Consider the following 12,230-nt stretch of genomic DNA (forward strand, 5'->3'; position numbering starts at 1 on the left):
ACCCCAGAGGATTGCAAGTTCAAGGACAGCCTCAGCAATTTAGTATGACCCTAAGCAATTTAGTGAGACCTTTCTCAAAATAAAAACCAAAAAGGGCTGGGAGTGTAACTCAGTGGTAAAGTATTCCTGGACTTAATCCCCAGTATCCCAAAAAAAAAAAAAAAAGAGAGAGAGAGAGAGATATGAATTTTTACTAATATATAAATATCGGTAAAATGCTAGCTCTTTAATCTCGCAAAGAAGATGTTATAGATGGGACAGGGCCCCCTTCTTCAACACCCCCTACCTCCCAGCACAGACAAACAGCTAAGAGATTCAGAGAGCCACGAATGGAAAGGAGACCAGATAATAATTAGGGACACGGTAAATTTTACATGATGGTCACTGAGAATGACAGGATGGGAGCAGGAGGGAGGGGTGGTTGACTAGAGCTTAAGCAGTATGGTTTATGCTTTACCTGCAATGACCAGTCTATAGAAAAACCAATGGCTCCCTCCTGTTCATCCATCAGCCCTACTGAAAAAGAGTAGCCACTGGGTAGGGTAGGGCTGTGTGTGTATGTGTGTGTGTGTATGTGTGTGTGTGTGTGTGTGTGTGTATGTGTGTGTGTTGCTGAGCAGCTGGTGGGGGGCACCCAGCCACCTCAGTTCTTTTTTTAAAATATTTATTCTTAAGTTTTAGGTAGACACAATGCCTTTATTTTACACTTACGTGGTGCTGAGGATGGAACCCAGTGCCTCGTGCATGCTAGGCGAGCACTCTACCTCTGAGAGCCAACCCCAGCCCCAACCCCAGTTCTTTTATAGGTTCAGCCCCTTCTGGTGTTTCTCCATGTCTGTGCTCAGGGTACCCCAGAGAAAGGTCAGACAGAGCATGGACAGGCTGGGCAGTGGGGGCTTGGGGCTGTGCATGGCATATGGGAGCAGGTGAGACATGCTTCTGACCCAAGTAGAGACTGGCTGCCTGGGGAAGGGCAGGCAGCACTCCCCAGAAGAACAAGTAAAGCTGAGAAATACTTGAGGAAACATTTGTAGGCTGAGAAATGAAGGTGCAGTTGTGAAGGGGCTTTGAAACCAGGAGGGGGATTGCCTGCTGGTCTTTCCACTGACAGTGAAGAAGCCTAGGAAAATAACTTAGTTGTGTGATTGATGGGTGTATTAAGAATAAGGGGAGCAATGGGGGTGAGGGGAGCAATGTCCGGGGTCAGCTTGTTGGGACCTGAGTCCCAGGTGCAGACTAATCCCCATGAGATATGTTTAGTATTGTCTTGCACAAGTGCCTGGAAGTGTGTCAAGGTTGGCACTGCCCTTAACCATTTGCTTCCAGATATGGATCTACTGCAGCCCTGGAAAACCCTTAGATGGGGATATGTTGCTGGCCCACACAATCTCATCCCAGCACATCTCTAGCCTCACAGTGATCTGCCCACCAGGCTCTCTTATTGTGCAGTCCCATGTGTCCTCAGCTCCTAATGTCAAAGGAGACATACTGCCACCACAAACCATTACTCAAAGGCTGTTTGTTTCATGACTGTATTACCTGCTCCCTCACCCCATCACCCTGCCGGCCTTTATCCTGACCTCAGGACTGAAGAACCACCTTCGGTTCATTGAAGGCACCTGTCCATGGTGGGTATCAATGTTTTCAGAGAAAGAAATTCTTCAATGGCTGAGGAACCTGGAGAAGAGGAGAGTTCCAGCAGGAGTGAGAGAGACACACATTGGTCTGTTGCTCTCCTTCAGTTCATCCAGCCAGTGACATACTCCTGAGCTCCTGAGTGCTCAGGCCTGTGCCCAGACCCACGGGGATGGACACAGGGATGGGGATGAGCTGGTAATTCCAATCTATCCCGGGAGGTGGAGCTACACATGGGCACAGAGAAAAGACCATGCAGGACAAATTCCTTGGGCTGGCAGCAGAGGACGTAGCACAGACTGTGTTTCTGAGGTTGAATGTGTCTGCTGTGGGCTTGGTTTGGGAAGTTGGGGAAGGCTTCTAGGAGGAGAAGGGGGAAGAGGTGGGCAAATATTGGGCAACTTACATCTTTTTGCATGAGCTCAGCATAAACCATGCAGGCGGCAGAGATTAGCTCATCAGCATCAAGGTCGATGAGTTTGTTGCAGGCCTGCAGGGAGATGCCAGGGGTTGTATGTGTGTGTGTGTGTGTGTGTGTGTGTGTGTGTGTGTGTGTGTAGGCAAACATGTCTCCCTGTGCTCTTGGACACAAGGGAAGAAGGCCACTGTTCATGGAAGTTGTTGGGGGTCCCCTGGCCTTTACCCATCCTGCTTGAAACAGTGCCTGAAATTTCATATTTGGAGGAATGATCAACACAGTTTTCACACAGGGGTCTAGGGTGTTCTGGAGTTCCACCAGTTGTCTCAGGCACTTCTAAGGAGATCTTGGTTTATTACTGGGACAACACCTAGGATATTTTTCTCAAAGATTTCTATTTTTAAAAAGAGTTGGAAACCTCTAGGTCCTCCTGCAACAGAAGTGCCCCAGGGCCCAGGGTTAACTACAAGGCAGTAGAGTCGAAGTTAAACCATTCAAGGTCCCAGTCTCCTTGCAATGCTAACTAAGGATGGTAAGGTCCTCATAGCGCCTCTGTGTTGGGCTTGTCAGAGGCCTAAACCAGCTAGTCTAGGAAAAGCCCTCAGCACAGTGCTCAGTGCTCAGGTCTCTTCACTATTCCTGCCCAAAGGCAAGGTGGCATGGAAGCCCAGTGCCACATAAGCCTGGGTTTTTCAGCCATGGCAGGTAGGGTGTTGGGGCCGCCAGAGGCCAGGGCAGGTCCTGGCCTGTGGGTGCTCTCACCAGGAGGATGGCGTCTCCGCTCATGCTCTCCAGCAGGGCCTGCTCACGCACCATCTGCAGCATGCTGTAGGCCACCAGCACCTGAAAGTTCCTGCAGGGCTTTCCTGTCAGCAAAACCTGCGGGAGATAAGTGGTCTCAGCCTGGGGCCCGCTGCCTGACTGCTGACACCCTGAGGATGGTGAGCCCCACCAACCGCATGCCCAGGACCAGCCATTCCTGGGCCTGCTGATGCCTCGCTCACTCATTTGCTCGGATAAGTGCTCACAGGTACCCCTGTGGCTCTGGGCATCATGCTGGCTACTGGAGATTCAGACAAAGGCCTTGTGGAATTCACTGGTGGGATGGGGTACTGGGACACTATAACATTTGAGGGGAGTTGAGTTTGGCAAAGCAAAATTTGATAGAAACTCAACAAATCAGCAGTGTCACTGAAGGCCTGTGTTGATCATGGACTTGGGCAAGGAGACCAGCAGTCCAGGAGGGAGGGGCCAGGCCAGTGGAAGCTGACTCATGGGGCACTCAACACCAGGCTGGATTCTAAAGGCAGTGGCAGTCTCTGGGCAGGGCAATGATGAGTGGTGGGTATGTTCTGAAGGAAGTTCATCTGCTGATGGCCCTGGGGAACTATGGCAGAAGACTATGGGTATCCTTGGGGGCCATCATTCTAGTAGTGGGAAAGGTAAAGCAAAGGGCAGCCAGGGCAGTGAGAGTAGAGGGGCAGATTGGCAGGCAGCTGGACACTGGCCAGGCCTCATGCATAGGCCCAGAAGGCACAGCTAGTGGGGCTTTGCTTTGAATGGAAGGATGGGCAAACTGAAGCTCTAGCTTCCTCCAACAAGGTAGAAGCAGGGTTGTTGGCCTCAATAATCCCCAAGCCACCATGCTCCATCCAAAGCCAGGATAAAAGGAGAGGCAAGGAAAATGCAGCTTCTGCCACCCGAGAGGTGCAGCCTCCCCCACGGGTCCCCAGCTGAGAACCTCACCTCCCAGAGCCTCCAAACGTCATCAAAGGATTTGAAGGCACGCTGGAAGCAGAGGCAGAACCAGGGGAAGAGGGCCTGCACGGCCCCTGCACCCTTCCCTTCTGTGGGGAGAGAAGCAGGTGCAGCCCAGGAGGCTGAGGTCAGGGGAAAAGGGGGACAGCACACACGATGAAGCCAACACACACAAATGAGATCATAACCAAGAGCACGCAAGACACTTGGGAAACATGAAGACCCTGGCTGGGACTTTTCCACCTGCCCTTGGAGACTGTTTAGGGCTGACGTTGAACAGTGCAGACCTCCCAGGGACTGGTCAGAAGATCCACCAAGCCTTCCCTCTCCCCAGGACAAAGGGCAGCTGCTGTAGCTGGGCTTGGCCCCTCCCATGCCTGCCCTGGTGGTGGGTATGAGGTGCCAGGAGATGGGGACCACTCACTTAGGTGCTCAGCAAACACGGGGTCCAGGAAAGTGATCAGGTTGTTGAGCATGTCCAGGTTCTTGCCCACCCCGATGTTGATGACACAGCTGTGCTCCTGCACGAGGTGGGTGCAGGGAGGGAAACCGAGTCCTTCTCAGCTGAGGGCACCAAAAGAATCAGCCCCACTTCCTCCAGCTCCAACCACGGGGCCTTCTTTGTGACTGGCCTTAGACCAGGTCTCTGTTACTTCGTGAGTGTGTGACTAATAACTCATCTATATCTATGATGTGGCCTGTGTGTGCAGGTGTGCCTGTTTGTATATTAGTATACATTTGTGCATGGGTGGCCATGGACGTACTGTGTGCATCTTACTCTGTGTGTGTGTGTGTGTGTGTGTGTGTATAGGGCTAGGGATGCAGAGATGTCTCCAATGTGATTCAGAGTCTAGTGAGACCTGTTAGCTCTATGCATATACACCATTCCATCAGGGCCAATCAGGACAAAGGTAAGGGCAGTGAGCACATTGTCGAAGGGGTAGAAGGTGAGTGAGGGGGCTTTGGCATGGAAGGAGACTTCCCAGTGGGGTGTTCCAGGGAACAGCACCTTCAACATCCCTCAACTTGGACACAGTAGGTGTACCTGGGCACTCCAAAGTCCCTAGGTGTTTGGAGTGTAGGTCATGTAGAGGGAGCAGTGGGTAGCCAAGACAAAAGGGGAGGTCTTGAATGCCTATCTAAAGCTACTGGGTTTTATTCTGGAAGCCTTAGAGAGCTCCGAGGATTGACAGGGAAGAGAGCTACGTTAGGGGAAGGGAATGCCAGGAAAGGGTGCCATCACTGGGCCTGGCCAGCTACACTCACTCTTTCAAGATTTGGTGACAGGTGGACTCAGAGCATTGCTCCACCCACTTCACCTTCCAGTGCCTGCCACCCCTCTGGGGGACTTCCCAGGCTCCTCAGTGCCTCAAAAGTCTGTCTAGGGGCTGAGGAGAATGGCAGAGGCTGTTAACACCTGCCCAAGCCTGAGGGGTTGTTAGGGGAGCGGTGGGTCCCTGAGCTCCGACCCAGTCCTCACTGTTTTCTGCAGGAAGAACTGAAAAAGCCAGAAGATCTCATGGTCATGCTCCACCATGATCTGGAAAAGCATCACCATCTCATGAAAGCCCCGCTGGTATTCTGCAGAGAAGAGGGCACTGTGAGGAGATGGCTGGGCCTGGTCCCAGGAAGGAACCGGAAGTGGGCAGGGGCAGCCCTCTAGCTCACCTGCCTGGTTGTTGCAGACGTAACTCAGGAGCAGGGTCTTCTCGAGTCTCTTCTTGTCAATGAGGACATTCCCCAGGGGATCTTTATCATAGAGTCTCTGGAGATCATATGCTAGGTCAGGGGGAAAGGGGGTTGCACTAGGTCACCTTGAGCAGAGGGTCCATGGATGAGTTCACCCCCCACCCCAAGAGGCTGACCCTAAGACGTACTGGGAGAGAGTTATCCATACTCAACTACTCAGCCCGCCAGCTGTCTGGATTTCTCCCCTCCTCTGGGCCATACCCTCTGCCAGGAATGCCCGGCCCCATCCAATTCAAATCCAATCTAGTTCAAGGTGGGGTGGGGACAAAGTTCTATGTGTCTAGGGGCACCCCACAGACCTAGCAGGTGGATTAGCCAAGTGTAGATGGAAAAATTCCAGACACAAATCAAGGCAGTTCCTAGGATGGCAGGAACCATCCAGTCCTGGCAATGGCTGAGAAGGGGGTGGGAATGACTTCGCCAAGCACCCCTCCCGCCCCCCCCCACCTAGTTCTCTCATTCTTCGTTGCTCACCAATGTTGTTCTGAGTTTCTATGAAGTTCCGGTGCAAGTTTTCCAGAAGGGGCTGAATCTTCTCATACATCTGGCACAAGGCATTGTAGTTCTTCCTGTGAGAACAGAATCGAGGCTGAGCAAGGTGGCCTCTCCCTCTGTTCAGAGGGGAAGAGAACTCTGAGTAGCTGCAACAGCTGCTGGGCCCAAGGAGGTTACAGGGCAGCCTGGCCCACCTTGCCCCTACTGTGATGTTTCCCCCTCATCTCATCCTGTGCCAGCCCCCAACACTCTTTAATGTGGGTCTGGAGTGCAAGATAGAGATGGTTTAACCTCTGAGCTCTGCAGGCCAACCTCTGCACCTGAATCCTGGCTCTACAGCTTAATAACTGAGTGTCTGCTGCTGGGGTCAAAGCTTGGGGATGTCACTTTCCCTCTCTAAATCTCAGTTTCCTCATCTGTATAATGGGGATGATATTGGCACCTACACCTCAGAATTGGGAGGATTCGATTAGATGGTGGTTTGTGCTTATTATTAAAATGTGATTTGTTGGTTTACTGGGCAGACCGGTAACCTTGAAAAAAGGTATGTCCAGATGCTGGAAGGTGAAGAAGGGCTCTACAGCCTATGAATGTGAACTTATTTAGAAAAGGGTTCTTTGCAGATGTGATCATTTAAGGATCGAAAGATGAGAACATTCTGGATATTCTGGGGGGACAACAAATCCAGTGGCAACTCTCCTTGTAAGATTTACACATAGATGGTCATGTGATCATGTAGGACACAAGTCAGTTCACCAGGGTCCAGTGTATTGGAGTGAAGCACCAGGGAACATGGGAACCCCCAGATGCTGGAAAGTGAAGAAGGGCTCTCTTCCAGAGCCTTCGGAGAAAGCCAATGCTTTGATTTGGGTTCTGGCTTCCAGAACTATGAGGGACAAACTGTCTTGTTATGGGCAGCCTCTCAGTCCATGGAACTTTGTTTCAGCAGCCTTAGAAGACTAACACAGGTAGACTCTAAAGACTGTGTGTTAGCAAAGTAACACATCCTGGCTCCCTTGTCTGGGAGGGCTGCTTGGAGGAAGTCCCCTGTCCAATCTGAGCCTTGGAGGAAGGGTGGATTTTGAGAGGGTAGATGATGAGGAGGCCCAGTAGGGGTGGAAGACAAAGAGCAGACCAAGAGCAGAGGGAATACAGATGGTCTGTGCTGGGGCAGGGGTGGGGTGAGCAAATGGGGTGCCAGTCAGCCAGACAGTGCGGTTAGAAGGTGAGGTGCTGAAACAGGAGGAGTCAAGACCAGGATAGGCCTTGGCGGAAAGACTATGCTATTTGAAATATTACTAGTTGTACCACTGGGGATGTTTTAAAGTCTCCTGTTGGGCTCTTGGGGGAGGGGAGATGTGGGCATGGGTCGGGAGGTGGAGGACCCAGGGAAGGCAGCACAGCCATGGGGCTGAGGGGTGGGCAGGGATGGGGCCAGGGAAAGAAGGTGGGAGAAGCAGTTCCAGGGCTGCTTCAGAGGTAGTTATCACAAGCCTAGGGGAGGATGGGATCAGGGGGAATGGGTCATGAGAAGAGGTACTGGGATTAAGCTCATGCCTGGGGTTGACTGCGGAGGTGCTGGTTCAGACCTGGCTGCACCTGCTGTGTCAGGGGCCTGGGTGGGGAGCACGGGTTGGAGAGGTCTTGTCTCCCAGAATGAGTAGTCCAAATAGGGAAAGAAGACTGAATGTGCAGGCTAGGGTGGGCAGTGCCTGCCACCTGTAGCACCAGCCACCCTCCTCTGACAGAGGATCTGGAATGTTCTACCTCCTCATGCTGTTCACTGTGAGCCGCTCATCCTGGGAACTCTGCCATGAGTAGTAGCCTGTGAGGAACTTCCAGGCTTCTGTCCTCACGAAGGGGTGCAGACCCTGGGGGTGGGAGGTGGGTTTGGGAGGTGGGAGCCCTGCCAAAGAGTTCCACCCAACATCAAGCCACTTCTGTCCCCCCAGTTCCAGGGCAAGGCCAAGGGTAGCTTGGGGACCATACCCTTTCCAGGATGTTAACACAAATGAAGTCCCGTGACTTGGCCAAGTGACCATTCTCATCGAAGAAGCTATCCCATTCCGTCTTGTCAATGGGAGGTTTTCTCTTCACCTGACGAGGACAAGCAGTTCAGCCCTCTGTGAGGGGCCTTGGCTTTTCTTTTCATTCAAAGTGAATTTTAAATGACACACTCTGCACTTTGCAATAAATATCAAAGCTCACAGCTTCTGACTCATGAGGAAATTACTGAAAATAAGTAAAAAAGAATCCTGTATGCACAATAATTTTCATTGCACATTACTTACCAAAATGAAAAGACAAGCAGTCAATGTGCTCCAATAAAGGAACAGTTAAGTAAACTATGGTTTATATACACCATGGAATACTGTGAGGCACATAAAAATAGAGGTTCACAAGGAATGAATAATCATCTGGAAAAATACAAATGTTAACCAAGAAAAGCAAAATAAGGAATTAGATATTCAATAGTCTGTGTACTGTACTCTATAGCACTACCACATACTCACAGTGCAACTTACATATTATGTCACATATTATAAAAACTATATCACCTCTGATATAACATTTATTAACCACTGTAAAAATTGTTTGGGGAAAAAATTACACAAACATCCTCTACGTCAGAAACAACAGTGATACACTTTGAATAATAGGAATTTTTTTTCCTTTATCTTGTACTTTCAAAATTTTCTATAATAATATAAACTGCTTGGGTAGTGGAAAAACACAAGATATGCACTAATTAAACACATTCTTGTGCTCCAGTTTATATATCCTGGAAATGTAGAACAGTTCATCACAGGGAACTGTTTCTAGTTTAGATAAGGTGTGTGTGTATTGTGCGTGTGTGCACACACCTGTATGTGTGTGCTTTTGTGTGAGTCAGGGGTGGGGGGAAGGCAAGTGCTTTGCCTGCAAAGCAATACAAGGTGTTTATATCATAATAAGTAGGAGTTTGGGTTTCTGTTCGAGTAGGGAAAGCTTCCTCTCTCCCTTTGGTGCCACTCCTGTTGAAGAGGATCTTGAATGTCACATTGCAGACAAAGAGATGTGCTGAGGGCAGAGAGCAGCAGCTGACTAGATGATCTAACATTCAAACTCTCGACTTTCCTGGGTACCTGAATATGAGCACATGTGTTCAAGGCAAGTTTGCATACAAATCACATTAGGGTCTTCTTTTTCTTCCTCTTTTTCTTCTTCTTCTTCTTCCTCTTCCTCTCCTCCTCCTCCTTTTTTCAGTACTGGGGATTGAACCTGGTCATACTCTGGCAGTGAGCTACATCCCTAGCCTTTTTTATTTTGAGACAGAGTCCTGCTAAGTTGTCCAGATTGGCTTCAAATTTGCAATACTTCTGTCTCAGCCTCCCCAGTCATTGGGATCACTGGCATATGTCAGGGCACCCAGCTGAGGGTCTTCCTACCTGCAGATTCCGATTCAGAAGTTCAGGGCATGGCCTAAGATCATACATCCCTGACACCTCGCAGGTGATTGGTGATGACACTGGTCCACAGACCATGTGAGGAATGACATTAGAAAGTAAATAGAAATAAAAGATAAGAGCCCACAGGCCCCAAATGGGAATAATTTCACTGTGTGTTTGATAGGGTTGGATTGAGAATCTTTAATAATAATCAATTCTTTAATAAATCATTCATGCGCTATCTTCTGAATCAAAAATAGGATGTAGAGGACCAAGAAGGTACAGAGAAATTGACATTGGCCTACCCTTGGGAAGCAAGGTTGACCCTGATACCTTGTCCCAACCCACAGACACTCTCCTTGTTATCATAAGTGACCATCTCCACACTTGGAGGCTCCCTCATGTATGAGATGGATTTGCAGCCCACTGCATGGATCTGAATGCCAGATTTACACTTACTAGCTGTGTGACTGTCATCAAGTTTCTAAGTCTCTGTGCTTCCATTTTCTTATTTGTAAAATGAGGATAATAGCATCATCTATCTCATAGGACTATGGTGAGAATGAATACATAAAGCATTTAGGACAGTCATTGTGCACGATAAATGCTGCGTGACAGCTTATTTTATTATTATTAGCCTTCTCTAAATTCAGAGAACATAAAAAATTTAAATCAAGACCTGGGGATAATCTGCAGTAAAGCAATAACATTTAAAACTGTGGAAAAGAGGTGCCCATTTTGCATTTTTTTATGCATGACTCTCTTAATCACTATGATTAATGAGACTTGAGATTGGTTGAGGGCATTATAATTAGTTATGATTTTTTTAAAAAATACCGTGTGGAAAATTTTTATGACGGGGGCGGATTTCTAAGGAATCTTATTAACTAGGTTTGGAACTGCTTACTAACAAAAGCATTACTGCCACCTGGTGGCAGCCTACTGAAATTGTTGGCAAAAGCACCAGAGAAAATTCACCAGCATTTTCAGGAGTGAATTGGCAAATCTAAAACTCAGTACTAAGTCAGAATGTTACATCTGGGGAGAAAGTAACACTGGCTTAGAGATAAGGTAAAAGGAGACACGGGTGTCTCAATCCTGCTAATGGTAGTAAGATCAAGTACAACCGCCTGTGTCAGCTTAGGGGTCTCGCCTTTCCCACCCAGCAGGGGAAAGGGCCCCAGAGCAAACCAGTGTTTGGGAAGGGCTGCACTTGGAACTGATGAAGAACACACACCAGGATGAAGGAGGCTGACAGCATGGCAGAGAGGCTGTTTTCAGGAGAGAGAGTGGTCATGGCTCCTGCTAGCTGTCTTCAGAGCAGCCTCTGACCAGCACTCACTTGGAGTGAGGCTCAATTAGCAGGGGAAGGTGTCTTTCCGCTTAGGTGAGTTGCAGTTCCAAGAGGAACTGGGCCTCTCCTGAACCACACTTGTACAGAGCCAGTCTGCTGTGTGTCACAAAGTCCCTGGAACCCTCATCATAATGACCTCAGAAAGTGGGAGTGCTCACCTTCAGAAGTGAGACACACAGAAGTCACGGGACCAAAACTACTAGTCACCCAGAAAAATCGCAGTACGTGTGGCATGTGCAGTGGGGGTTAGACTCAGCAGGCGTGGGGATCAGTATGGGTTGGGCTGCTCAGGGTGGGTTTCCTGAGAGAGGTGGGCCCTGAAGCCTCTCACCTTATTCCTGGCTCTCCCTCTGGACTTCCTTAGCTTGTTATTTCACCCAACCAGTATCCAAACCTACAGTCTAAACCTAATTAATCTTCATGTTTCATATTTTGGGAGGACCACTTTCAAAGATTCTGAATCAGTAGGTCTGGGCTGGGGGCCTAGGAATATGTTCTGATAAATCTCCTTGAGTAACTCAGATTTAGTATTTGAATGGTAGCCTCTGGAAGATAGTTATATTTGCCTAGTATTCAGAGCCCAAGTCTTGTTCAACCTAAGACAGTCAGCCAGATTGATGACTGTATGAATGATTTAATTGAATAAGAATGAATGATGCTTTCTTGGATCTCATCTCACTTCCCTCTCTGTGTAGATTACAGAGATTGGTGCATGCGCCATCTCCCCTCTACCCAAATTCCTTTGGGGGCAAGGATAATGTCAGATTCTTTTGTCCTTGCTCCTCCCAGTGCCAATCCCGCTGCTGCCTGGCACTTGGTAGGTGCCCCTTATTCATCCAATGCATCCAGGGAGTTGGTTCCTCATGGCTTCAGAATGACCATTCCCTGTCTTAAGCACTGCTCACATTTCTACTCGAGTTCCATGTAACTGGAAGGCATCCTTAGTCATTAGAAGATGATAGTAATGAGACGAACCAAATTGGAATCAGAAGCTCCAAATTGGAATTTGGACTCTGACCTCAAATTTGGATACCCCCCTCCTTCTGAGCCACAGAGCTTCCAGCCATGAAATCAGAATACAGTCAACCTCTGGCTTCCACATCCTTATTAACAGAAGGAATCAGTGTCCATATGGAAGTCCTCGGTGCACACAATTCACTATCTCATTCACTGGGGCTGTTCTGCTGGCCTGCAGCACTGCAGGAGGACTTTCATATCACAGCACATTATTATCGGCCTCCCTCCAATGCCCCATCTTGATTTAGGAAGGTGCTAAGCACCTCTTCCCTCTAACTGGCTTCCCCTGTACTCCAGAGTGCAGGAGGTGAGTTGGTAAGGGGTGGAATGAATGGGACGCTTTTCACATCAGGATGGCTTCCTTCTGAGATCTGTG

General features: G+C 49.0%; 1 protein-coding gene across 3 annotated transcripts; it reads right to left on the minus strand.

The window, feature by feature from the left end:
• Nucleotides 1-1,644: 1,644 nt before the first annotated feature.
• On the minus strand, nucleotides 1,645-10,901 carry Tbc1d21 (TBC1 domain family member 21). 3 transcript variants are annotated; one of them, XM_078048958.1, is made up of 11 exons: nucleotides 10,721-10,901; nucleotides 8,045-8,152; nucleotides 7,823-7,926; nucleotides 6,035-6,129; nucleotides 5,480-5,590; nucleotides 5,292-5,392; nucleotides 4,236-4,332; nucleotides 3,800-3,897; nucleotides 2,816-2,932; nucleotides 2,042-2,125; nucleotides 1,645-1,677 (listed from the first exon to the last, which is right to left on the minus strand). In XM_078048958.1, the coding sequence occupies exons 1-11, from the start codon at nucleotides 10,778-10,780 to the stop codon at nucleotides 1,645-1,647; spliced, it is 1,008 nt and encodes a 335-aa protein (XP_077905084.1). In that variant the 5' UTR covers nucleotides 10,781-10,901. The 3 variants fall into 3 exon arrangements, with proteins under 3 accessions (XP_077905084.1, XP_005316832.1, XP_077905085.1); XM_005316775.4 differs by having other exon boundaries at nucleotides 3,800-3,900; XM_078048959.1 differs by lacking the exon at nucleotides 8,045-8,152 and having other exon boundaries at nucleotides 3,800-3,900.
• Between the last annotated feature and the right edge of the window lie 1,329 nt (nucleotides 10,902-12,230).

Source organism: Ictidomys tridecemlineatus, chromosome 5, assembly GCF_052094955.1.
Source record: "Ictidomys tridecemlineatus isolate mIctTri1 chromosome 5, mIctTri1.hap1, whole genome shotgun sequence".
NCBI lineage: Eukaryota > Metazoa > Chordata > Mammalia > Rodentia > Sciuridae > Ictidomys > Ictidomys tridecemlineatus.